The 27,494-nt window shown below is 38.1% G+C and overlaps 1 protein-coding gene across 1 annotated transcript in view; it reads left to right on the top strand.

The window, feature by feature from the left end:
• SVEP1 (sushi, von Willebrand factor type A, EGF and pentraxin domain containing 1) overlaps positions 1-27,494 on the top strand; it is a 167,201-nt gene that overhangs the window by 57,494 nt on the left and 82,213 nt on the right. The window contains exons 4-11 of the mRNA XM_037491628.2: positions 9,026-9,184; positions 10,427-10,606; positions 16,753-16,932; positions 19,857-20,054; positions 21,385-21,503; positions 23,665-23,794; positions 25,782-25,889; positions 26,896-27,027. Of these exons, the coding sequence (XP_037347525.1) occupies positions 9,026-9,184; positions 10,427-10,606; positions 16,753-16,932; positions 19,857-20,054; positions 21,385-21,503; positions 23,665-23,794; positions 25,782-25,889; positions 26,896-27,027 (1,206 nt within the window). The remainder of the gene's footprint in view (positions 1-9,025; positions 9,185-10,426; positions 10,607-16,752; positions 16,933-19,856; positions 20,055-21,384; positions 21,504-23,664; positions 23,795-25,781; positions 25,890-26,895; positions 27,028-27,494) is intronic.

Genomic DNA, 27,494 nt, shown 5'->3' with positions numbered 1-27,494 from the left:
ATTCTTAAGACTGCTTGAAAAGGGCAGAAGGTTTCTGGAGACCCAGTGGCCCAGCGGGGAAGTTATTCCACGCCAGAGGCCCCTTCCGACCAGCAGGTCTGAGCCCACAGAGGGAGCAGGCACCCACGCCGGGGCAGACCGGTCGCTGTCGGATGCGCAGAAGAGTGTGCCTGATAACCGGAGCGCAGGACTGCATCCCGCTTCAATTTAGAAGAACAGGGACATTTCTTCAGTAAAAAAACTGCCTAAAACCAGCAGAAGCTCCCCCAGAAGACAGAGATGGCTCCTGGAAGAGCCAGAGGGGAGCGGAGAAGTTCACCCAAGATGTCAGTCAGTCGAGCAACACAGTGTCCCAACGCATACGACAAATTAGAAAACAGACAGTAGGGAGTAGAAGAACCACACGCAACCTAAAAACTCCTCAGAAAAGAAGCACACCACAAAAAGAAACCACTCCCAGATTGCAAAGACAGCAACTTGGAAGAACTTCTGAGCCTTCCAGAAAGAGATTTAAAATTGCCATGATTAAAAAAGTGATAGATCAGAAGAAAGGAAATTGAGTCCCTAAAGAGGGAAGTAAAAGAAATGCAGGAGATCAAAGAATTAATGGAGGAACTAAAGAACTCTGGGAAAAGCAATGAAAGCAGAATAGATGAAATGGAAGAAACGAATAAGTAATCTTGAGACACAGAAATAAAAAGAACCAAAACAGAAAAGGAAAGAGAAGTACGAAGAAAAAGAATGAAGAAAGACTTCGGGAACTATCTGACTCCATGAGGAAAGGAAATATAAGAGTTATAGGAATTCCAGAAGGAGAGGAGAGAGATGTAGGAACAGAGATATTCATGGATATAATTGAAGAGAACTTCCCAAATGAGAAGAGGAGCTGAAAATTGATATACAAGAAGCAAGAAGAACACCAAACTTCCACGACGAAAGGAAAAACACAGCAAGACACATAATAGTAAAGCTCCAAGAATCCAGGACAAGGAAAAAATAATGAAGCTGACAAGAGGGAAGAAACAGATAACATTCAAAGGAAAACCAATCAGGCTGACATCAGACTTCTCTGAAGAAACACTACGGGCAAGGAGAGAGTGGAGGGACATAGTCAACAGACTCCAAGAAAACAGATGCCAACCAAGAATACTCTATCCCGCAAAGCTCTCTTTCCTCCATGAAGAAAGAATATGGACCTTCCCAGACAAAGAGAAACTCCGGAATTTCATTGCGACTAAAACCCCACTCCAAAAAATACTACAAGGAATCCTAAAGCCAGAACCTCAGAGGGACGAATAACAACGAAAGAAGACCAAAAAAAAAAAAAAAAGTTATTAAAAAAATAAATAAATAAAATCAAAGGAAAGACAAAACATAATGGCAAATACAGATGCTAACATATCATATTAACTCTAAATGTAAATGGACTAAACTCTTCAATAAAAAGACACAGAGTTGCAGCCTGGATTAAGAAACAAAACCCAACCTTTTGCTGTCTCAGGAAACACATTTAGCTACAAAAGATAAAAATAGGCTCAAAGTCAAAGGATGGAAAACAATCCTACAAGCAAATGGCCAAAAAGAAAGCAGGAACAGCTATACTTATATCAGATAAAACAGACTTCAAACTCAAAAAAATAAAAAGAGACCCCAATGGTCACTACATATGATTAGGGGACAATACTTCAAGAAAGAAATAACACTCATTAACATATACTCACCAAACAAGGAGCACCAAAATATATCAGACAACTGTTGTCCTCTCTGAAAACAGACATCAGAGAAAACACATATGTAGTGGGAGACTTCAACACACACTATCAACAATGGATAGATCAACAAGACAAAAATAAGTAAAGAAACTAAAGCTCTAAATAAGGACCTAGAGCATTTGGGCTTAACAGACATCTATAGAACACTAAACCCAAAAAAAACGGAGTACACATTTTCTCAAGCGCACACGGATCATTCTCCAGGATCGATCACATACTGGGGCACAAGACAAACATCAACAGATACACCAAGATTGAAATCATACCAACCATCTTTTCTGACCACGAAGGCATCAAACTAGAAATAAATCATAAAAAGAAGGCAAGGAACTATCCTACCTCATGGAGATTAAAGCCACACTACTGGAAGACCACTGGACTAACGAGGAGATCAAGAAGAAATTAAAAAATTTTGAATTGAATGACAAGGAGGACACCAATATCCTAAATGTATGGGATGCAGCAAAAGCAGTAATAAGAGGAAATATATAGCAATAGAAGCTCACATCAAAAAACAAGAAAGAACTCAAAGAAACAACCTAATCTCGAAGCTCAAAGATCTAGAAAAGAACAAAAAAAACCCCAGAACCAGTAGAAGAAAAGAAATAATAAAAACCAAAGCAGAAATAAATGAAATTGAAACTAAAAAAACAATCCAAAAGATCAATGAAACCAAGAGCTGGTTCTTTTGAAAAAATAAATAGACAAACCCCTAGCCAGGCTCACAAAGGAAAAAAGGGAGAAAGCACAAAAATACACAGAATCATAAATGAAAGAGGAGAAATCACAACGGACACAGCAGAAATCAAAAGAATAATCAGTAACTACTATGAACAGTTATATGGAAACAAGTTCAACAATCTAGAGGAGATGGACAAATCCTACAACTCTACAATCACCCAAAGCTAGATAAAAGAGAAATACACACCTAAACAGACCAATTACAAGCAGCGAAATTGAAATGGTAATTAAAAACCTCCCCAAACAAAAGCCCAGGACCTGATGGATTTACAAATTTTGATTCTACAAAACATTCAGAGACGAATTAGTGCCTATCCTTCACAACTCTTTCCAAAAAATGAGAGGAAGGGACAATACCAAACACGTTCTATGAAGCCAATATTACACTAATACAAAACCGAATAAGGACAACACAAAAAAGGGAAAACTAGGGCCAATCTCCCTAATGAACACTGATGCAAAAAATCCTCCAATAAAATTTTAGCTATCAGAATCCAACAATGTATCCATAAGATAATTCACCACGACCAAGTTGGATTCATTCCAGGGCACAAGGATGGTTTAACATCCGAAAATCAATCAACGTTATCCAACACATCAACAAAAAGAAATATAAAAACCATATGATAATATCAATAGATGCTGAGAAAGCTTTCGACAAAGTGCAACACCCATTCATGATAAAAGCCCTTTGAAATTCTTGGGATACAAGGAACATACCTCACATCATAAAGGCCATCTATGACAAGCCAACAGCCAGTATCATTCTCAATGGTGTGAAAAGCTGAAAGCAATTCCATTAAGATCTGGAACAAGACAAGGATGTCCACTCTCACCACTGTGCTTTTCAATATAATACTGGAAGTCCTAGCCAGAGCAATAAGACAAGAGAAAGACATCCAAGGAATCCAAATAGGAAAAGAAGAAGTCAAACTATCACTATTTGCAGAATGATATGATAATATACATAGAGAACCCCAAAATCTCCACAGAAAACTAATTCAACTCATCAATCAATCTCAGTAAAGTGGCAGGATACAAAATCACACGCAAAAGTCAGTGGCCTTCCTATACAAAACATAAATCTGAAGAAGAAGAAATCAAAAAACCATCCCTTTTATTATCGAAACAAAAAAAAAATCAAATATTTGGGAATAAACTAACAAAAGAGGTAAAGGACCTATACAAAGAAAACTATAAAACACTGTTAAAAGAAATAGAGAAGACACAAAGGAATGGAAAGACATCCCCTGCTCATGGATTGGAAGAATAAACATTATTAAAATGGCCATCCTACCAAAAAGCAATATACAGATTCAATGCTATTCCAATCAAAATCTCAATGGCATTCTTCAAAGAAATAGAACAATTATTGATGAAAATTCATATGGAATCACCAAAAAACCCCGAATAGCCAAAGCTCTACTGAAAAAAAAGAAGGAAATGGAGGCATCACACTCCCAGACTTCAAACTATACTACAAAGCCATAATCATCAAAAACTGCATGGTATTGGAACAAGAACAGACATACAGACCAATGGAATCGAATAAGAAAATCCAGAAATAAAACCACAGATTTATGGTCAACTAATCTTTGACAAAGGAGCAAAGACTATGCATTGGAGCAAAGAAAGTTTGTTCAATAAATGGTGCTGGGAAAACTGGGTCGCTACATGCAAAAGAATGAAGCTTGACCACTACCTCACACCATACACAAAAATCAACTCAAAATGGATTAAAGAACTAGACATAAGACCTGAAACCATAAAATACATAGAAGGAAATATAGGCGAAACACTACGGGATTTGCACATCAAAGACATCTTTACAGACACATCACCCAAAGCAGTGATAGTGAAGAGAAAGATAAACAGCTGGGACTACATCAAATTAAAGAGCTTCTGCACAGCAAAAGAGACAATAACAAAAACAAAGAGAAACCCCACCAACTGGAGAACATTTTTGCACCCAACACTAATGATAAAGGACTGATCACAAAAATCTGCAAAGAGCTGATGAGACTCAGCAACAACAAAGAAAATAATCCAGTCAAAAAATGGGCAGAAGAGCTAAAAAGAAACTTCTCTGAAGAGGAAATGCAAATGGCCAACAGACATATGAAAAAATGTTCAACATCACTTGTAATCAGGGAAATGCAAATCAAAACTACCATGAGATACCATCTCACACCAGTGAGAATGGCACATATTAAAAAAACTAGCAACAACAAATGTTGGCGAGGATTGTGGAGAAAAAGGAACTCTTGTGCACTGTTGGTGGGAGTGCAAACTGGTCCAACCACTATGGAGAGCTGTGTGGAGATTTCTGGACCTACTAAACATAGAGCTTCCATATGATCCGCAATTCCACTCCTAGGTATTTACCCAAAGGACACAGAAACATCAATTCCAAAGAGCACCTGCACTCCTATGTTTATAGCAGCACTGTTTACAATAGCTAAGCTTTGGAAACAACCCAAATGCCCAAAAAATAGATGACTGGATCAAGAAGATGTGTACAATATATACCATGGAATATTACTCAGCATTCAAAAAAAGATAAACACATGCAATTTGCAGCAACATGGATGGCACTGGAAGGGATCATGCTCAGCGAAATAAGCCAAAAAGAAAAAGAAAAATACCGGATGGTCTCACTCATAGCAGGAATCTAGAAACTTAAATAAGGGACCAGGAAAATGAATATAAGAAAGTGAAAATCAAAATCAACAAAAAAACTATGAACCAGAGACACTTTTGGGGGGGTGGGGGGCGGGAGGGGAAGGATTGGGGTCAGAATGGGGCGTTTGCAATTGTATGGGGGAATATAAAAATAAAATTTAATATTTAAAAAAAAAAAAAAATAAAAATGGATACATTTAAAAAAAAAAAAAAAATTTAATTTTTATGGCTAATATCCCATTGGATGGATGTGTGATTAGATTTAACTACCCCCCATCTCTAGATATATGTATGGCTTCAATGCTATGCAATGATGAAACAGCAATTATACACACTTTTTTTATACATACATTTTTGCTTGCTTCTACGTGAGAAAAATTCTTGGTATTGAAATGCTGTGTCAAGCAAAAGCTCTGTTTGAGGCCTTGGTGCCCAACCTCTCATTGTCTCACAAAGGAGGAGAGAACAGTATGCCTACATGCCTATTTGGATTGGGTATTAATCGCCTTTTAAATGCTTTGCCAAATTAAAAGGTGGTCAAGGGGCCTTCCTGGTGGTGCAAGGGATGCAGCACTATGAAGCTGCCATCAGCCACTGCAGCACTAGTTCAATCCCTGGCCAGGGAGCTACCCACATGGTGCAGCAGATCTCACCTGCCTTGCCTGCTGCTCCCCTCAGCAGTTTATTTCAGTGGATCCGCCTGTTCTGTTCCCTACTCTGTCTCTGGTGAATGCTCTCATTCCCTCACATCTCTGGCCTGCACCCCAGCTCTTGTATGCATAAATAAATAAATAAATCTTTAAAATTAATAAATAAATAAAAGTAGTCATAAACTTGCCTTTTTTTCATTCTGAATGAGGTTAAACACTTTATTAGCCTCTGATCATTGGTCATTCTTATTACTTTTTTTAGTAAATTCCAATTCTGGTTCTTTGTCCACTTTTCTATAGCAGTATTCATTATTTTTTCATAGATTAGAAAAATCTCTACAAATTAATCTTCTATTTCTCATTAAAATATTAATCTACTTGCTTCATGAAGATTTTTGAAGCATTTAATATGTTTATACCTCTCATCATTTTCAATCTGTGTGTCTGATTTGTTTTAGGTTTGAATCTTACAAAAGGTTAAATTATTATTTATGATTATTATTTATGATAATGCATCTGTTTGGTTTACTTCTCTAACCTTAGTTTGTTATTTTGTTTTGAATTCTTAGTTGCTTTTTCTATATTTTTTCCCCTCCTTTTTCACTTTTGCTAGTTTGGAGGTTTTATATTATTTTTCCATTCCTAATTATTTGAACTTTTTAATGTACTATCTTGAATCTACATTTTTTATTTCAGTTTGTCACATTGATGCTTATGAAAAGAAATGAGAAACTTACATTCTATCTCTTTCCACCCATTTCCCATTTTCTCTGATATTTAAAGCCTTTCTTTTTTTATGTTAGGTGAAGATTATTATTTTCTTCCTTAGATTATATATATATATGTATGTTACATATATATTTAGCAATATGAATAATTCAATTAATGATACTTTTAAAAATATCTCATTTCTTTATGCCAAAGTATTTTTTTTTTTTTTTAAATAGAGGCATGTTTTATTTATTTATTTATCTATTTGTTTGTTTGTTTGTTTTGTTTATACAAGCACTGGGTACAGTCAGAAGCGCGGGAGGGTGAGAGAATTCACCAGAGCCAGAGCGGGGAGCAGAGCAGGCAGAAGGACCAAAGTACACTGCTGAGGGGAGCAGCGGGTGGCAGGAGAGGTCTGCGCGCCATGTGGGACCCTCTTCCGGTGGCAGGGGAGCAGCCTGGGATCGAACCGGTGCTGCAGAGGCCGCGGGCAGCTTTGCAACCCAGCGCTCAACTGCTGCGCCACCGGGGAGGACCGCCAAAGTATTTTCTTAATACCTATAAAATATACCAATTTTTTAGATGTCTCGTTCAAATAGTCACATATTTTTCCAGATCTAGAATTTTTACCACATATCATGGGAAAAATTTTATCTTTTGTTTTGAGATGTTATAAAGAATTTTAGAAGCATGGTCATTTTTTTAAATGATGAGATTATATTATGGATCTTTTCTACCGGAAATGATTGTTTACATTTTTAGCATACCCTAGTGGTTGAAACAAGGCTTTAGTATCCAAGAGGCTGGGTTTGAGACACAGCACCTGCAGTGATAAAGAACATGGCCTCTGCATCCAGATTATCTGGGTTTGAGTCCCAGCTCTGCTACTTACTCACGGAGTGACTTTCGACAAGTTCTTTGACCTCTTAGTGCCTTTGTTTTCTCATCTATAAGAGGAGATTAATATTATTAGTTACTTCATGGGCTTTTAAGGAGATTAAAAAAGATAATGTTAATAAAATGCATAGGACATTTCATGGATTGAAATGAATACAATATAAATATTTGCTTGGTTCTAATCTTCCTCTCCATTTTGTTGTAAATTTAAAACTTCTCTAAAGAAATAAAGTCTTTTCAAAACACACAAATAAACCAAAGCTTATTTACCCAGAAACTGACCTTAAACAGATGACATGAGAATAAGAATATGCTACCATTTAAAAATGTTTGACTTGCTACTTAAGGACCGATAAATGTAACTTTGAATTTTCATCATTAAAAATGTCTAAAGCTATGTTAGTTACTAAAATAAAAATTCTAATTCATCTGCAATCTGGGTAACTTTTGTCATCAAATCTCTCTAAGCCTCCATTTTCTCTTCAACTAATAAAATGAGTGGATTTTTTAAAATGTAGCATCAATAATTATTAATGCTAACTATTACTGTAAGGATTAAGTGAGATAATTTATATAAAATTTCCTCATATAAGTGGACATTACTTAGTTGCTACCATTTTTAATAATCAAATGTATAGAGACTATGCTACATTTAATTCATAAATGAACAGTACAAGTTTCTTTATCCCAGAGTTTCTGTGCATTTTAATTCTTAATTTTGAGTTATTTTACAGATGTGTACCTTTAAAGAGAGTGAGTTAGAGATTCAGAGCTGCGTTGTCAGTGCAAAGGGAGCATAGAAAGCAATGTCATTCATTTTTTGCCTTGGAGTCTGAGAAAATCATGGTCCTTTCTTTTTTTGTCATTTTGCTTGCCGCTCTGTGTTGAGTTTTATGCTTTACATAAAACAAACAGCTCTCCCAGTCCTGAAGAAATGACCTTGTATAGGGAATGAACTATATCCTTCAACCCTACCCTACCTCTTGGTTATCTCTCTAACCTTTGTGATTGTTGGAGCAGCTTGTTATATTTTTGTTTGCTTTTTTTTATTGAGGTAACTTTGCTTCACAACACTTAGAGAGTAGATGGGGATGAGGATGTGCCATGATCTGTCAGTGTCCCAAAGGGGAGAATTTCAGTCAGAATCTAGATTCAGGCTGATTGGAAGCCACATCAGCAGGCAGCAGCTTCTTTTTTTTTTTTTAAGATTTATTTATACATACAAGAACTAAGGTGTAGACCAGAGGTGTGGGTGGTGAGAGGATTCACCAGAGACAGAGTGGGGAGCAGAACAGGCAGATGTACTGAAATACACTGCTGAGGGGAGCAGTGGGCGAAAGAGGAGAGGTCTGCCATGCCATGTGGGTAATCCCTGCCTGGAAATGAACTCATGATACAGTGGCTGGTGATAGTTTGATAGCAAACCCTGTGCCACCAGGGAGGCCCTGGCAACAGCTTGTAAGTATGCAAATATACATACTCCCTTTACCCCTTTACTTAATTTTTGAAAATCTTAACTATCTGTTGATGTACCATGCAAATGAACTTCCCTGACTTACTGTCTGTCCACAGCTTGCCCACCAGGCACATACAAACCAGAAGGTTCGCCAGGAGGAATCAGCACTTGCCTTCGATGTCCTGATGAAAATCACACTTCTCCACCTGGCAGCACGTCCCCTGAAGACTGTGTCTGCAGGGAAGGGTATCGGGCATCTGGACAGACCTGCGAAGGTGAGACTTCTACCACTGACAAATAGGAAATATAAAAGCTGACCTCTTAGAAGGGGTTGATGCTGGTGGTGTCAGCCAATTCATTTAAAATGATCTTTAATAGTCCTTTAATCATATTTTTGGGGAATTCTTTCCTTTAATAATACCATTTCTTATCACTTAACACAGCTCTAACTTGCTGCAGTGAAAAAGAATCTGATACCCTCAGAATAATGCAACCATGAAACCAGAAAAATTTAGTACTTGGAAAAGATTTAAAATGAACTAAAGAAAAAAAGCCACAAATTTACCAATAAATTTGAATAACAAATGAACTAGTTTTGGGCCTCCCCGGTGGCGCAGCAGTTGAGCGCTGGATTGCGAAGCTGCGGCAGGCTCTGCAGCACCGGTTCGATCCCTGGCTGCTCCCCAGCCACCAGAGGGGAGTCCCACATGGCGCGCAGACCTCTCCTGCCGCCCGCTGCTCCCCTCAGCAGTGTACTTCGGTCCTTCTGCCTGCTCTGCTCCCCGCTCTGCTGCCTGCTCTGGCTCTGGTGAATTCTCTCACCCTCCCACGCTTCTGACTGTACCCAGTGCTTGTATAAATAAATAAATCTTATCTTATCTGGTGATAAATTCATTTAAAGAAAATCTTTCCCTAAGTATCCTGATTTTATTCACATCAAACTTTATTATTTATTTATTTATTTATTTTTTTTGTGGGATCCTCCCCTGCGGCTGGGGAACGAACCGGCGCTGCAGAGGGCAGCCTCGCAGCCCAGCGCTCAACCGCTGCGCCACCAGTGGAGGCCCCCACATCAAATTTTAAATGATTAGCCTATAATATGTACAGAAGGCTACTGCTCTTGGGAGCTGTAGCAGACATACCTTTCTGGCCCTATTTATTCTTTATTTCATGCCACCTTAATTAAGAAAGAAAATATATAAGGACATGTGAAGGTCAAGAACTAGAAAATCTTGTAGCTACATAAATATGAAAATTAAAAAAAATTTAAAGCATAAAAATATATTGTTTATTATTAAAATTAAATTAAAGTATACATCTAATAGGAGTGAGATGTAAGGCTACTTCTACCAAATGTGTACTTAGAAATTTCAAATGCAATAAATAGGAATGCTGTGGGTAATTTAGCTGTATGTAAAAAAAAAATTGTCCTCTTAATGAAACAAAATCCAAAAAAGAGTGGATGTTTCAGAGAAAAGGCTCACTTTACTTTTTAATTTTATTTCTGTCATTGTTAGTTGTCCACTGCCCTGCCCTGAAGCCTCCTGAAAATGGTTACTTTATTCAAAACACTTGCAACAACCACTTCAATGCAGCCTGTGGGGTCCGATGTCACCCTGGATTTGACCTGGTGGGAAGCAGCATCCTCTTGTGTCTACCCAATGGTTTGTGGTCCGGCTCAGAGCGCTCCTGCAGAGGTATGCAAGCTGCCCATTCATGCTGTTTATCAATTGTCACACTTGATTTCCTTGATTTAAATTCTAATGGACCAGTAAGTTCTTGGTTTCTTTGGATTTCATAGACCAGAGACCACAGAGAAAGAAAAAATTATAGGAAGTTTAGGGTCAGATCTACTAAGTTCAGTTGAGAACCTGGTCATAAACTATGCCTTTTATGTTCCTTTTGTGGACAAGCCAAGGAAGGGCCTGCCTGGGAAGTAAATGGACAGGTTACCCCAAACCTCAGATTTCAAGCAGCTGAGACAGGATGGCAGAGAGAGCTTGGGGATGGTCAGATGGGGAATTTGATGCGACTGTGATTACAGGACTTGGGGAACCACACTTGTGACAGGAGCATGTACACCCCCAGCCTACACTTGGAATAGATGTTTGCTGTAGAAAGTGAAAGTCAGTAAAGTGAGATGCCAAGAAAGGGGGCAACACCACAAATGGAACCTGAGTCCCACACATCAAATAAGGATAAACACTAATTGGAATGGCACCTCGATTCACCTCTACCCTGCCACTGCTAGGAATGATTTTCCTTATCTTACAACTGTTGCACATCAACTTTCTACAAATCATCCTCACTGCAGTAGGGTAAGGGGTGCTGTCTTCTGATTTCTTTTGGTTCCTGGACCCATAAGGGAAGCCAACCCACTCACAACCCCAAGGTCATTTGTGAACCTGAGGAAACAACCAGTTTGCATTTATCAGCTACCAAACCCTGAACCCTAAATAGGAATTTGCCTAACTCAGGTCCCCATGTTCTTAATGTGTAAAATGACAAGGAAAAATTAAGATAGTCAGCAAGTTGAACAAAGAAGATCTGAAAGAAAGGGGAGGGAGATGAGGAATGGATCGCTGAGATTCAAAGGCAATTATATTGTTAAAATAAGGCCAGGATTTGAAGAATTGGGAGAAATCTGAGGATAACAACATTTCTTTAAGAAAAAAAGATTTAGGGCCTCCGCAGTGGTTCAGTGGGTTGAGCGCAGCACTGTGAAGCTGTCCGCAGCCTCTGCAGTGTGGGTTGGATTCCTGTTGGCCGGCCAGGGAGATACCCACATGGCGCGGCAGACCTCTCCTATCTCGCCCGCTGCTCCCCTCAGCAGTGTATTTCAGTCAGTTGGCCTGTTCTGCTCCCCACTCTGTCTCTGGTGAATCCACTCACCCTCCTGCGCCTCTGGCCTATACCCCAGCTCTTGTATAAAAATAAATAAATCTTTAAAAAAAAAGGTTGGCATACAATTCATGGACAGAGTTAAAAAAACAAATCAAGAAGTTACAAAATCAACTGAGAAATTCTTCTGAAAGTATAGGAAATTTCAAAGATAAATGATGAAGAATAGGTGACATGAGAATAGTCTCAGGAACCAGACTCTTCTCAATTAAGAATTCGGAGAAATAAAAAAGTAGAGGGAAAGCACTAATAGAAGATCAAAGAATATATCCGCAAGCTGAAATCTTGAAAGAAAAATAATTCAAATCTTTGATACTCAGTTTAAAATCACTTTCTGAATGCCAGAAAAGGATATTAAGAACAGATCCTTGTCTGGAAATGATCTTAGCGAAGTTTCTGAATATCTTAGAAAAACACAAAATTGTATCTAGAAATAAATAGCATTGCCTCCAAAGGAGGGGAATCAGACTTGCTTTGATTATTATAAATACTAGAAGATAACAGTTTGTTTCCAGGATTCGGGAAGAAAAGAATTGTGCCATAGATTTGAAAACTCAAACAGCTACTGTGTATGTGGGAAGACGTTTTCTGTCATGCAATCTCAAACGCTAAAAAGTCATGTCCCTTTACTGAAAAATTAGCCATAGAAAATCTCTGAGATATATTCCTGTAAAGTCTCAACAGTTAAAAACTACGTAAAATCTGTACCCCTTCTTCCAAATACTGCAAGGTAGAAAGTGGAAGACACTACAATTTAACTTTGCACTTATTGGTCTTCTGAGATGAGAAAAGCAGGTTATAAAACCCCTTTAGAAAAAGTTCCAGCTCCTGACTCTCTATGCTCCACAGCTCCCCTTCCTGAGCTTGCCGGCAGACACTAAAGCCAGAAGAAATGACCCTTTCAGGAAGCCATCCTTTGCAAGTTGCTCCAACAGCCTGGATTGTTCTGCCTTTACACTTAGTCCCTAAATATAAACAGTGCGCTGTTGCCAACTTCCTTAGCCTGAAGAGGATGACCTCTAACCACTGCTCCATTGATGCCTCCCAAAATCCAAGTGCAAGTTCTCCTGTTAACCAACCCAGCCAGACCCCACAATAAGGGGGTTTCTTAACTTGTTACCCTACAAACCACCACACTTGTTTTATCAATTAACTTCTCTGTCACCTCTGCTAGATTATGAGTTTATCTTGAGCACAGAGTCTGTCTTCCCCCATCCCCTCAAATCTTGACTATACCTCTGGGAATAATTGAAAATTTAAATCTAATAAATATGCATATTGGTAAGTCCATTGATACACTGATACACTAATGATATGTTCACATTTTTTAAACACAGTTTGATTCTCTCATATAATTTGAGTAGATATTTCAATAGACTGTTCTCTTAAAAGACTGAATTGCTCTTTTCTTAAAAAGAAGCTTAATAAATATTTAAGTACTACTTTAATATGAATGTAAGTCAAGAAATATTTATTGCAGAATTTTTCAGCTTGTTGACAAAAATATGTTCCTATTAAAGTAAAAATATGTAGCCATTCTTCATTAAAAAGGAGTGTAAAATGTTTAAGGACTAAATAGGAATTATTGTATATGCTTTATTTACCCTGAGGAGCAATGAACATTTATTAAAATTAACATTTGAGAGACAATGTAATTTGCATCTGGATAAAACCCAACTAGAATTTACTAGCAGTACTCCTGAGATGTGTTGCAAATCCTTTTTGTCTCAGGATGGAAAGCTACAGTTATTTCAGCAATTTCTTGAGTCTAAAAGCAGTTCTTTAATATGATTTTCCAGATTTTATGCATCTTATTCTTAAGAGTTTATTTTACTCCCCTTTGACTCACTTCAGGCAGTTGTCTTTGTGCTATACATGATGGACACTCAGTACAAGACAAAATGTAGAAGGCAAAATTATTCTATGCTCTTGATGGACACATTCAATAAAAATTCTGCTTGCTTGATGGACACACTCAATAAAAATAAAATGTGAAAGACAAAATATTGCTATTCATTTGTTATCAATAATTGACTTCAGTCTAAACAATCCAAGATGGAATGACTCAGGTTTATGGTTTCATCACTAATCCAATTCTTGAATTTTCTCTTAGGAGTCATCAATCCTAAACATATATTTAATGCAGCCAATACTTATGAGCTGCCAGCTAATGTAATTTGAATGAGCGCCTTCAGAGTAGATTCTATCAGTGACTTCAATTGACTATGTACTGATTATATTGCCCTAAATCCCTTTTCTTTTATTTCATAGTTAAGCCTTCATCATAAAGAAATATATGCTTGATAAGAAAAATTGGCAAAATTGGAAGAAAGAAAAATATATCTTGCCCAGTGTCCCCACGTAATTCTTAACAAGATTTTGTTAAGAAATCTTTTTTTTTTTTTAAAGATTTATTTATTTATTTATACAAGCACTGGTTACAGTCAGAAGCACGGGAGGGTGAGAGAATTCACCAGAGCCAGAGAGGGGAGCAGAGCAGGCAGAAGGACCGAAGTACACTGCTGAGGGGAGCAGCGGGCGGCAGGAGAGGTCTGTGCGCCATGTGGGACCCTCCTCAGGTGGCCGGGGAGCAGCCGGGGATCGAGCCGCTGCTGCAGAGGCTGCGGGCAGCTTCGCAACCCAGCGCTCAACGGCTGTGCCACCGGGGGGCCCTTGTTAAGAAATCTTGAGAGATTACTCTGTTGTCTTTAATGCTATCAGAACAAACTGAACCTTCTGTATTTGTAGGGCTATTTTGTTTTCTGCTCAGTGCCTAATGGTAGTGGGATTATATATATATAAGCTATTAAAATAAGTGTATGTGCCTACATAAAGAGATTTACTGAGGTTCATCCCATTGTCAAACCATCCTTTTTATGGAGTAGATCTGTCACCTTTGCTTCATTTAATCCCTTTGGCATATTGAACAGAAATCAACTGTCTCCCCGCCCCCCCCCCCACATATCTCTGTTCCTGGCAAGAATGTGCATGCCATCTGACTAGAAGGGTGAGTTTCCATGGGTCAGCGCAGCCCCCTACCTCTCCTGCTCCACCCCTCTCCTCTGCACTTCCTCTCTACCCCTATCCATCAAGTTATCCTGCACTTTTTCCATTCCCTCCTCTTCTCTTCCATCTGCCTTTGTCTTACTCCTTTACCCCCTCTTTTGTCTTCCCCCTCTCCTTTCTTCTTTCCTCTCCTCCTTCCTTCTCTTGATTGGAAATCTTAATTGGAGCAGGTCTAAGCTAGAATGCCCATTGCTATTATTACCATCATGGAAATGGTTATTAGGTGAGCAATTAGCTATCTCTGCCATAGCAGCAAAACAAACAAACAAACAAACCAAAAAACCACCACCAACAACAAAAAGACAATGTGTAAGTTAACACTGCATCATGAACTGCATCCTGTGTTTTGGAATAAAGGAGTGAAAAAAAAGAGCTAAAAATCCACAGCTGTGATTAGAGGCTAAAACGTAAGAATTCAAAATTGCAGAGGTTGGGCAGCTTTGCAGAAACCGGGATCATTAAAAAACCGAGGATCTTTGTAGATTTTTGTGATCAGTCCTTTATCATTAGTGTTGTGTGCAAAAATTTTCTCCCAATCAGTGGGATGTCTCTTTGTTTCGATTACTGCCTCTTTTGCTGTACAGAAGCTCTTTAATTTGATGTAGTCCCAGCTGTTTATCTTTGCCTTCACCATCACTGCTTTGGGTGATGTGTCTTTAAAGATGTTGCTGAGGTGTATGTCATCTAATGTTTCGCCTACAAAGAGCTGATGAGACTCAACAAAGACAAAGTAAATAATCCAGTCAAAAAATGGGCAGAAGAGCTAAAAATAAACTTCTCCAAAGAGGAAATGCAAATAGCCAACAGGCATATGAAAAAATGTTTAACATCACTTGTAATCAGAGAAATGAAAATCAAAGCTACAATGAGATACCATCTTACACCAGTGAGAATGGCACATATTGAAAAAACTAGCAATGAGAAATGTTGCAAGGATGTGGAGAAAAAGGAACTCTTCTGCACTGCTTGTGGGAGTGCAAACTGGTCCAACCACTATGGGAAGCTGTGTGGAGAGTCCTCAACCTGCTAAAGATAGAGCTTCCATATGATCCAGCAATTCCACTCCTATGTTTATAGCAGCACTATTTACAATAGGTAAGCTATGGAAACAACCCAAATGCCCAAAAATAGATGCCTGGATCAAGAAGATGTAGTACATATACACAATGGAATATTACTCAGCAATCAAAAAAGATAAACTCATGCAATTTGCAGCAACATGGATGGTGCTGGAAGGGATCATGTTTAGCGAAATAAACCAGAAAGAAAAAGAAAAATATCAGATGGTCTCACATAGCAGGAATTTAGAAAACCTAAATAAAGGACCAGGAAAAAGGGAAGAGGGAGTAGGATCAAAACAAGGGTGGTGGGAATTGTATGGGGACTATAACCAAGATGAAAATGCATACATTATGCAAAAATGAAAAATGATGGAAAGATTTATATATATTAAAAAAAAACCCAGGATCTGTCTATGATATCTGAGGACCAAACTGATCATGAACCTGAAATCTCTTCCCTGGAATGTGGCCTGGAAAATCACAGCCAAAGCCCAACTGAGGGCTGTAGGTACCACCCCTTGTCAACCAATTTACAGTCAACATCATCCATCAGGGCCAGGTCCCTTAGACTGGTGTAGTTTCCCACCCATGGGCAGAGAGGTAAGCACACTGATATCTCTTGGGCAATGCATTTGATAAAACATAGGCTTTTAATTGTCTAGTACTAACTCAAAAAATAATAGTGTGTTATTTACTGTTTGGTGTTCTAAGAAAAGGACATTTTCTTGCTTGCAATGTGTAGGCATTATTAAACCTGTAATTATAAATCTGTCCTTATATAATAAAATGTGATCTCATTGTTTTTATTTACATAGTAAAAACATGCCCTCGTCTCCGCCAACCCAGACATGGCCGCTTAAGCTGCTCTACAGGGGAAATGTCCTATAAGACAACATGTTTGGTGACCTGTGATGAAGGGTACAGACTTGAAGGAAGCGCTAAGCTCACCTGTCAAGGAAATGGCCAGTGGGATGGTCTGGAGGCCCGGTGTGTGGGTAAGTTCTTAGAAGACACGGGGCCTTCCGCTATTGATTTCTCTTGCTTTCTGATTTCTTCTGTTTTCTGTGAAAACCTAGAACTAAAAACTGATTTGTAGTAAAAATAAGTATACTAGGTATACAGATGCTGGAAGTATAGCTACATCAACAAATATGTTTATTCCTCTCTGAACCAAAAGACTTCCACAACAGAACCCAATTTTCTAAATCACTAAAGTTTATACCTTCAAATGGTAATGATATTTTTTAAATTAGAATCAGTTGGGTAGAGTTTTTTAAAAACACAGCTTGCCTTTACCTTGTTGATGAAAAGACAAAATTATGAACAATTGAATCTTGACATTGACCACAAAAATTCTATTTCATCATAAGATTTTTCTGCCTTGTCTTTCATCAAGAGTTCTGATATCTTACTACTGAAATTGGATCCATCATGGATAAATGCAGTAGCTTTTTTACTTTGCTACTTCTTATACACACTTGACACAATAATTATGGTAATAATAATGATGATGATAATTATTCAGCGAATCTGTGATGTATGTCAGATACAGTTTGCCTGAGACCACTAACAAGTATGTAATTAAATAACCAAAAAAGGGAAGGAGAACTTTACATAGGAAATAAAGTAAGATATGCCAGTACTCACAATGTGAAAACTCGATAATATAAATAGATCATGTCCTTCCAAATTGATATTCAGATTTATTTTAGTATAATCTAGTTTTGGATCCATGGCTGATGATGAGGGATGTCACCAGGAAAATTGTTAAACTTCCTCGGGGATTCAGTAACAGCTCAAGAGTGAACCCTCACTGTGCAAGCTCAGGAAACTCATGTTATCATACAGAGGAGAGATTACTCTTTCCTGGACAGAAAAATGAAATTTACTGTTAAGCAAAGATTCATTTCAGTAACAATGAGATACCTGATATCGTGGGTCCTGAAAGACTTAGGCCTGGCAAGGGTTGGCCGACTAGCAGAAGCTACAAGGGTACACAAACTATGAATAGACTTAGCTGGCATAAAACCAAAACAAAAGCAATCAGCTTCTTCAGCTATTTCATGGAATTGAATGAAGTGAATGTGGTGGATCTATCACCATAAGAGGGATGCTTTGACAGTGGGATAATGAATCACAGTATATCTTTTTAGTTGGAACAGTATCTCCTCAAGCTGGAATTTGTGTCTAAGTATTAATGTTACTCCTGGGACTCATCTCTTTCCCTGGTTCCATGAATGACCTACTCTGCTTATGAGGGATCCAGTTTTTCATTAAAAATGGAAATCTATTTAATAATGTCACTGTAGCATTATCCCATCCTAAATTCTCTTGAAAATTATTGTGTGCATCTCTGTAATGCTTTGAAGATTATGCAAGTCTTGGTGGATTTGAAGTAGAACCATCAAAGACAAATCACAATCTTAGTTATAATTTATTGGGAAGCAACTCACTGTAACCCCAAAACTCTAACAACAACCATAATTACTTTGAAAATTCCCATTTTAAAAAATTGATAGAAAATGTATTGAACAGACAAGATGTTCTGCAAAAACAGAACATTTTTTAAACATAAGGACAGTGAGGGAAAATTTATTTTCACCATCTTAAGACAGATTATGAATCCACAGTAATTGAAATAGTACATTCATGGTACAATGATGTACAGAACAATGAAATTGCAAAAATGGCTCAAAAACAAACATTAAATATTTTTAAAAGAATATGACATTCAAATAAAGGAAATCTCAGGACTCAATCGGGGAAAAAAAGTTATATAAAAGTGAGTCTGTTTTGACTCTCACCTCAAACAATTTTCTTAATGTGTAAAAAACCACCCCTAACTGAGGGCTGTTGAGCCCTCAAGTCATTGTATTTGTACCACAAATTTGGCTCTGATTTTCTTCTTGATCAAAGACGAGCAGGAAATCTGGGCAATCACATGGCACATACTGTGCAAGAGTAAACAAACCAATTTCTCAGGTTTCAAATTTGCTTTTCCTGGCACAGGGATTTGAAAGAAATCCTTTCAGGGAAGAGGTGGAGTGTTTAGGGGCACATGAATCTGCTCAGCGACCTCAAGAAAGTTAACTATGGGAAAGTTACTGCTATGCCTTCTACTCTGGTTTATACGTGGAAATAATTACAACACTCCTTGTTGCACAGAAGTAAATGAGTCAGTACATACAAAGTACTTCTTGTAGTGCCTGGTGCAGAGTGGGTGCTGAATAAATGTTAGCAATTGTTGCATGGGAAACACAGACTAAAGGTACTATAGTGTTGCCAGTAGAGTCACTACTACAGTAGACAAGTGTGCAGATGAATACATGGGGGAGAAACACATACACACACACACCCTGCATTAAGTCCTGGTCTTGATTTTCCATCTAACCTATAGTCTGCCTGATTCACCTGCTATTCTTCATCTGCAATAAATACAACATTAAGGGTCAAAGCCCTAATTATAATACATTGATTTTAGGGAGGGTATAAAAACTTCTCTAAGAAAGTGCTTATTAAAGATGGCACCCCAAAACTCATAAGATGCAGACTGATTGCTGATTAGATTACTTAATCCATGAAAGAGGGAATCTGATTTGCTATTTTATACTTCAGAGCCTCAAAGTAATATTCCACAAACAGAATGAAGGTGCTCCAAGAAAATGATTCAAGTCACAGTTGGCTTTGATTAAAATGCCAGAAATCTTTCAAGGTTTTGATAACTGGCAAAATGACATGAGGTGACTAAAGAGATATAATTTGGCATTGTTTACAACATATTCTATGTCTAGTATCATATACAGATATTTGGTGACATCAATTCTAAGGCAATGTAATTGTATTTATTTTGGTAAAGAGAATGTGTGGTATTTTCAGTTTGCGGGAATACTGGTGACAGTCTCTCATTTATCTACTGTAGAGCGCCACTGCTCCATCTTCCAGAAGCCCAAGGGTGTCATTATATTCCCTCCCAACTGTGGCAAGCAGCCAGCCAAACCTGGGATGACTTGTCAGCTAAGTTGCCGCCAAGGATTCGTTTTATCTGGGATGAGAGAAGAGGTGAGATGCACCACCTCTGGAAAGTGGAGTGCCAGAGTACAAACAGCTGCTTGTAAAGGTATGGCCCCATGTCTTGGTTAGGTAAAATCCACATTCCTACGTTATGACATTGGTACAGCATGAGACTGTCCTTCTGTACATTTGCTGCAAACCCATGATAAAATGGTAGGTTTACAGATCCAATTAAAATATATTAGATAATGGCAGGAGCAATACAAAAACAAAGATCCTGTCAGAGGTGAAATCATTTAAGTTTTCCATTAGACAGAAATCTGGGGAATTTCTGACCCCTATTAAGCAGGCAAGACTAAATTAATTTAAAAAAACCACAAATTATCAGCTCTTTGAAACCTGTAATTCATAAAATTTACAGAACATCTCCATCTTACTTGTAACAAGAGCAGACAGCTATGCAAAAGGAGGTATTAAAGGTTCTTAGAAGTAAAAATATCAGATGTCTCGTAAGCAAAGAGCAAAAAAAGTAGAATGATGTTGTTGAAAACAACATTAGCAATTTGAAGATTTAACTGTGATTTCCCTCAGAATGGAGAATTAATCAGCAAAGAATTTGACAATGTCACCATGTTTGATTCAATACCTTGCACTGCAAAACTTTGGGGCAAAAAATACCGTCGGTTTGATTTGTTGTTTGTTTTGATCGTACATTTTGCAACACAGATTAATTCTACTTGACAGCCTTGTTCTCAAGTGTAGTGTCTCTCTACTATAGTCACCATTCATTTTTCTCTTTTTCTTTATTTCATTCAAGAAATACTTACCAAGTTCCAACATGCCAGGTAGTGTATGACACAATGGGACAAGAGATATACTGAGCTTCGAAGAACTTAGATTCTATTGAGGAGAAAATTCTATTTCATGATTGTGTATTGAATTTCATGATTAGGAAGGAGAAGGGGCAGTCAGATGTAATGGAGCAAGCACCTAAATTGGACCAAGGGGCTAGGGCAGCCTTCAGAGAGAGCTTCCTGTGTCAAGAACTTATGTCTAAGTGGAGAAATAGAAGACAAGTATGTGTTCTTTAGGTAAAGAGGGGAGAGGGCCTTGATTCAGGCAAATGAAAGAATATAGACAAAAGCCCAGGGGCCAGCTTGGCCATGGAGCTTCCATGAAATTGAGAGGCTCCAGCATGGGGAGTGAGTACCAGTAGGGAACATAAGAGATGAGGTGAGACCAAGAGATCAGCAAGTACCAGCTGAGGAATTCAAGCTGAGAACAAGTATCCTGTCATCAGTTGCACATTCCAGATCAGTCAAGAATTGGGATGTAAAACATTAGCCACCAAGCATTAATACATTTTTAACCTCTTTCTTAAATGACTTAGAATTACAAATCCATATACTGATTGCTTTGTGTATTTCCTGAGTCAGATATAGAGGCTCCTCAAATCACATGTCCTAAGGACATTGAGGCCAAGACTCAGGAACAGCAAGACTCTGCTAATGTCACCTGGCAAATCCCGACAGCTAAAGACAACTCTGGAGAAAAGGTAAGTCTTGTTGTACAAATATTCAAATCCTTTTTCAAGTGGATTTTACTCAGATAGGTGTGGTATTGAAGAGTTACTAATACCTAATGATCATACTCTACTCATAGATGTTAATGCCTCATCTGATAGAAGAAAGATCAACCTTGAATTACAATTCAGAAAAATCAAATAAAAATCTTCGGTATGGAAACTTTTCATCCAAGGAATTGTTGTCTTGTTATATCCACTAAGAATTATTTGCCTCTTACTAAGCTCTGAAGATTTTCTATTTATGAATCTTTTAAAAAATGCACTCAAAATGATTGCATTTTGGTCAATCTAGAGGAGATGACATCAGTCTTTTCTTTCCTAAAACCAGCATTATTTAGAACACAGTATTTTAGTATTGTGTATACAGTGGCTTGAATTAATTATCCATCAGATGCTACAAAAGGAATTAATACAGGAATTTAGCTGCCTCTTAAACCTATACTATTATTATTCATATACATATAGCATTCATATACATATTTATATATCTCTGTATACCTTAAATTGTATATTTTCATATCTGCATGTAAATACATATAAATTGTGCCAAATAGGACATATGTGTGGGGGAGGTGCACAGCACCAACACCATAATACATAAGACTGTTCTGATAATTGTGGTGAATATGCTTACAGTCACGGCAACTTAAAAGAGATTATTAATGGTAGTTGCTATGCTGTGCATTAACTTTTAAAATCTGATTTTAAAAGTGCATATCTGACTTCTTGGGCTACATGTATTGTAGGTGACATGTGTATTGAGTGGATTTCTACTTTCCATTGAAAGGCCCACAAAAGCATGCATCATCCTCCTTACTATCCTGGTTATCATCAAAGAGTCTGATGAGGATTCACACTAACTGTAGCACTTGTATGGTGAAGTATGTTTAAAAAATACAGTGGTGTATACAAAAGTATTTAAAAAGTTTTAAAATGTCTACATTAAAAGACAAGTAGCAAACTAGAAAATATCAAAATAAAGAAATAGAAAAAATATTTCAAACTTGTCAAAGTTTAGAATGTTTATTGCATAGCATATTAATAGAAATTAATTTTTATCACATTATAATTTTCAAATGAATGAACACAAATATAATTCCAAAAGGAAAGACTATATGCAACCATATGAGAATATAATGGTTGGATAAAACATCAAGAAACTGTGAGTTAAAATGGTGACCTGTGCCATATGTTTTGATTTACCAAAGAGTAATAGTATTTAAAATATATCAGGGAGGGCCTCCCCAGTGGAGCAGTGGTTGAGCGCTGGATTGGAAGGCTGCCTGCAGCCTCTGCAGCTCCGGTTCAATCCCTGGCCGCCAGGCGAGGGTCCCACATGGCGTGCAGACCTCTCCTGCTGCCCGCTGCTCCCCTCAGCAGTGTACTTAGTCAGTCTGCCTCCTCTGTTCTCCGCTCTGACTCTGGTGAATTCTCTCACCCTCCCATGCTTCTGACTGTACCCAGTGCTTGTATAAATAGATAAATAAATAAATAAATAGATAGATAAATAAATAAATAAATAAATCTTTAAAATAAAATAAAATAGATCAGGGAACTTTGAGTTGAAACCTTGATACTGACACTATCAAGTGCTGTCAGTGGGAATGTAACTTGTGACCATGCTTTGAGAAATTTTGTATTGTCTGTCAAAAATGTGACTTTGAGGTTAATAATTCTTTTCATGGAAAATTAATATAAGGACATAATTAAAATATTTTTAAATTCTCTGTATAAAACTTTTCTCAGTGCCGTTTACAACAATAAAACTTGGGGCCAATTTAAATATCCTTCAAGGCCTTTTCTTAATGAAGTTACCATGTATTTATTCTACAGAACATTATAGAGACATTTAAGAGTCATCTTAAATTCTAATTTTATGTAACAACATAAAAAGTGTTTAGGACCATTATATTTAAAAAGCAGGAAACAATATTGCACATGTATCCCAGCACTGTATGTAAAAAGAATAGTCTGGAAAGAAATAAAGACCATGCCTGATTTCTTTTTTCCTTTCTACCTTATACATAAAATATTGTCATTTTCACTTCTCTTTCCTGATAATACATAAATTAAAAAAAATAAATGTACTATTGATATCAACTTTAACTCTGAAAATACTTATCTCCAAAAGGTGTCAATCCATGTTCATCCAGCTTTTACCCCGCCTTACCTTTTCCCAATTGGAGATGTTGCTATCACGTACACAGCAATCGACCAATCCAGCAACCAAGCCAGCTGCACTTTCCATATTAAGGTTATTGGTAAGTCTTCAAATTACTTGGACATGTTTGTGAAAATAATCCGGTACCCCCCAAGGACATGGCTTCTTTATCTTCAGCTACTCCCTTTCCACCGATTGTTCCTATTGGCTTTGAAAACCACTCAAGACACTCCCTCTTTGAAACCTACACACCCTTTAATTCTTGTTGTATTTATTTGATTTCTTCCTATGTGAGTCTTTTGAAAAGTTCCACTGGTGAACACCTCTTTCATCTTCATTGCCGTATTCTCAAAGTCACTGAATCAGACTTGTGTCTCCTTCACTCACATAACTATTTTTTTCATCAAGTTCATCAGTCATCTCCAGAGTTACTCCTACATACTTTCAGACCTGATTTTATATAATCTTTCATTAGCTGTTACATTATTAGCCAAACTCCCCTTACCAAAACTTCCTTCTCCCCTAGCTTGCCAGCCTTTTTCAGTTGTTCTCTCATTTTTTCTTTTATCCTTCTTTACCTCTCCTTGACTTTTCTTCCTTAGACCTACTCTTGGATGTGGATCATCCTTGAGGGGCCTAGCCTTTGTTTTCTTCTCTTTCTTCATGACTCTTCTTCCATTACCAACATTCAGCAAGTTATCAAGTTCTGCTGGTTTGATCTGCTTAATATCTCTGAGATCTGGCCCATACCCTCCTTCCTTATGACCACTCCTATACATTACGCCTTCATTTTTTTAACCTGGCTCACTGGATCACCTTCCAGTTGGTCTTGGTGCTTTTAGTTAATTTATTACCTGATCAATTGCTACAGATCCCACCACCAAAGTAAAATACATGGAGAAATAATGTTGCTCTCTATAGTGTCAAGAATACAGACTCTGAACCCAGTTTCTTTGAATCCATCCCCAATTCTCCCCCTTAAAGATGGTACGATGGGCCCCCCTCTGTGCCTCAGTCTCTTCATCCTTAAACAGAATTAACAAACATATTAACTCACAGGGTTCATGTGAGGTTTGGGGGTGTTTTCATTGTGAAGTTTTTAATTCGTTAAGATACAGCTGTCATGTGAACTAGTGCCTGACACACATTAAGCTCTTTGTAAACACATTGACTTATTACTCTGTTTGTCTCAGGTATATTTTAACAAGTTTCTTTTAAAGCCCAATATAATAAATTGATTTTGTTTGAGGAATGTTACATCGCTTCTTATTTCATAGCGCTTAGTTGTTTTTTTTTTTTATTGTTTTCTCAATGTTGTTTTAAACATGAACTTCACCAGTCACGTGGAAAATCTGCTGGATTTGTTTTTCTGTGATTCAGTGATCTTAAACATGGAAATGTGGTTCAAGAATTTGCCAAGTGTAAATTTTTCACAGTAAAGAGTCAACGTGATAAATTATAAAGTGTGTACTCAAGTGTCTTGCTAGACACTAGCTGAATTTTCAAATTATGATGGAGAGAAGAAGAATAGAAAGGAAGACGGAGCAGAAAAGAGGGAGAGGGAGTGAGGAGAGGAGGGAGAGACAAAGAAATAGTCCAAACCTACATTTTCTTGTTTTTCTCACATGACTAGGGGTTAGTGTCTCACTGGGTCCTTCCATTTAGCCATCTCAGCCCCATCTTGACTCTTTGGTTAAGAGGAGGACCACTGCAGTGACAGGTTAGGTTATTTTACTCCTTCTGCTTATCTGGGAAGATTCTCTTCACTTCCAGGTCGATGAACTCAACTGTTTCAGGTGGAACTCCCAGATCAAGTGCCCACCACATCCACACACTGTGTGTTCAAGGTGATTTTAGGAACCTGTTATTTCTTCTTCAACAGGCAGAAGGCAGTTCAACTCTTTCTTTTGAATTGAGATCTGGGATAGGATATACCTCATCATCAGAGGGGCCCTAGGGCCAGCCTTGCCACTGTGCATCAAGGCTCTGTCTCTGCCAGCACAAGTAGACTGAGATACTCCATCTATACTCCTCCATCGCATTTGAATATCAATTGTGACTTCTTTCTCTGACCACATGTTCTTTAGACATGGAGCCCCCTGGCATAGACCGGTGCAGATCCCCGCCCCCCATCCAGGTCTCAGAGAAGGAGCACACGGCCACCTGGGATGAGCCTCAGTTCTCAGACAACTCAGGTAAGGACACTGGGATTGTGTTGTCAGCAGGGTAACACTAAATTATATTTTATTTTAAAAAGGATGAAAGTGGAAAAGCAATTATCTGTTTAAGTGGAATGAATAGTCATGTATGATAGCATGTTTTAGTGCTAGGATAATTATATATTGCTTATTTATAATCTGATATTATTAATCTTACCTCTCCATTCAGTGCTCAGTGGAAACTTACACACCTGTGCTAGGTGTTGTATTTGGAGGTATCTTAATAAATTCATTAAGTCTGTAAATTTACGTCATCCTGGAGGTATAAACTATGCATTTGATTGGTATTGCTAGCACAGTTCTATGTATTTATGCTCATTTCCTAAACATTTATAACTTTTTTTAATTTCTTAGGGAAGTGTTAAAAAAATGGACAAGCACATTAATTTTGCTAAAACCCAGTAAACAATAATAAAAATATAAAATAGGTTTCTTTTTTTTTTAAGATTTACTTATTTATTTATACAAGCACTGGGTACAGCCAGAAGCGCGGGAGGGTGAGAGAATTCACCAGAGTCAGAGCGGGGAACAGAACAGGCAGAAGGACCAAAGCACACTGCTGAGGGGAGCAGCAGGCGGCAGGAGAGGTCTGCGCGCCATGTGTGACCCTCACCTGGTGGCCGGGAATGAAACTGGCGCTGCAGAGGCTGTGGGCAGCTTAGCAGCCCAGCGCTCAACCGCTGCGCCACCAGGGGAGGCCCCTAAATAGGTTTCTTAATTAGAATTTTAATGTGTAGATAGACTGAGTGACTGAAGGAAAATCACTTATTTAGCAAGAATGTTTTAATAAATTTTTAAATCTACTATTTTTACGGTTGAGTCTAAATATTGCATCTTTTATTTTGTATTTCTGCTGGCCAAATAGATAGAATGCCCAGCTGGTTGTATAAATAGAAAATGAAAATGCAAAGCAAAAGAAGTGACTGATAAAAGTGACTTCAGAGCACTAACCCCAGAATGAGATTCTGTCTCTCCTTCCTAGGGGCCGTCTTGGTCATCACCAGAAGTCATACACCAGGTGACCTTTTTCCTCACGGGGAGACGGTGGTGCGGTACACAGCCACCGACCCGTCAGGCAATAACCGAACGTGTGACATCCACATCATCATAAAAGGTACTCTCTTCCCAAGACCCCCAAATCTAGTTGACAATTGAGATATGTAATTTCTATTGCATTCCTTTGTCATCTCATGGGGCAGAAGTGTTGGAGGAGGCGCGGGATGAGGGATAGATGTTTCAAAGTCCATGTGGAACAGTGAGATGCCTAGAGGGGCTACCTGGAAGTCATGTGCAGCCCCATCCAAAGTCAGGCTTGTTTTGTTAGCATTGAGTACAAAGGTGGGGCAAGTAGATAGGGCATGGCCATGCCAATTAATGGGATGTAAGCTGGGGTGGAGTGAGCAGGGGCTGTTGCCTGGGGGGCTCCATTGTTCCTGCCAGTCTAAGCATATATTTTTTTAAAGATTTATTTATTTATTTATACAACCCAGGGTACAGTCAGAAGCGCGGGAGGGTGAGAGAATTCACCAGAGTCAGAGTGGAGAGCAGAGCAGGCCGACTGACGAAGTACACCACTGAGGG

This window comes from Talpa occidentalis, unplaced genomic scaffold (genome assembly GCF_014898055.3).
Source record: "Talpa occidentalis isolate TD23 unplaced genomic scaffold, MPIMG_talOcc4v2.1 talOcc4.7, whole genome shotgun sequence".
Lineage (NCBI taxonomy): Eukaryota > Metazoa > Chordata > Mammalia > Eulipotyphla > Talpidae > Talpa > Talpa occidentalis.
Note: the sequence above shows the minus strand (reverse complement) of the source record. Positions and strands in the feature narration are given on the sequence as shown.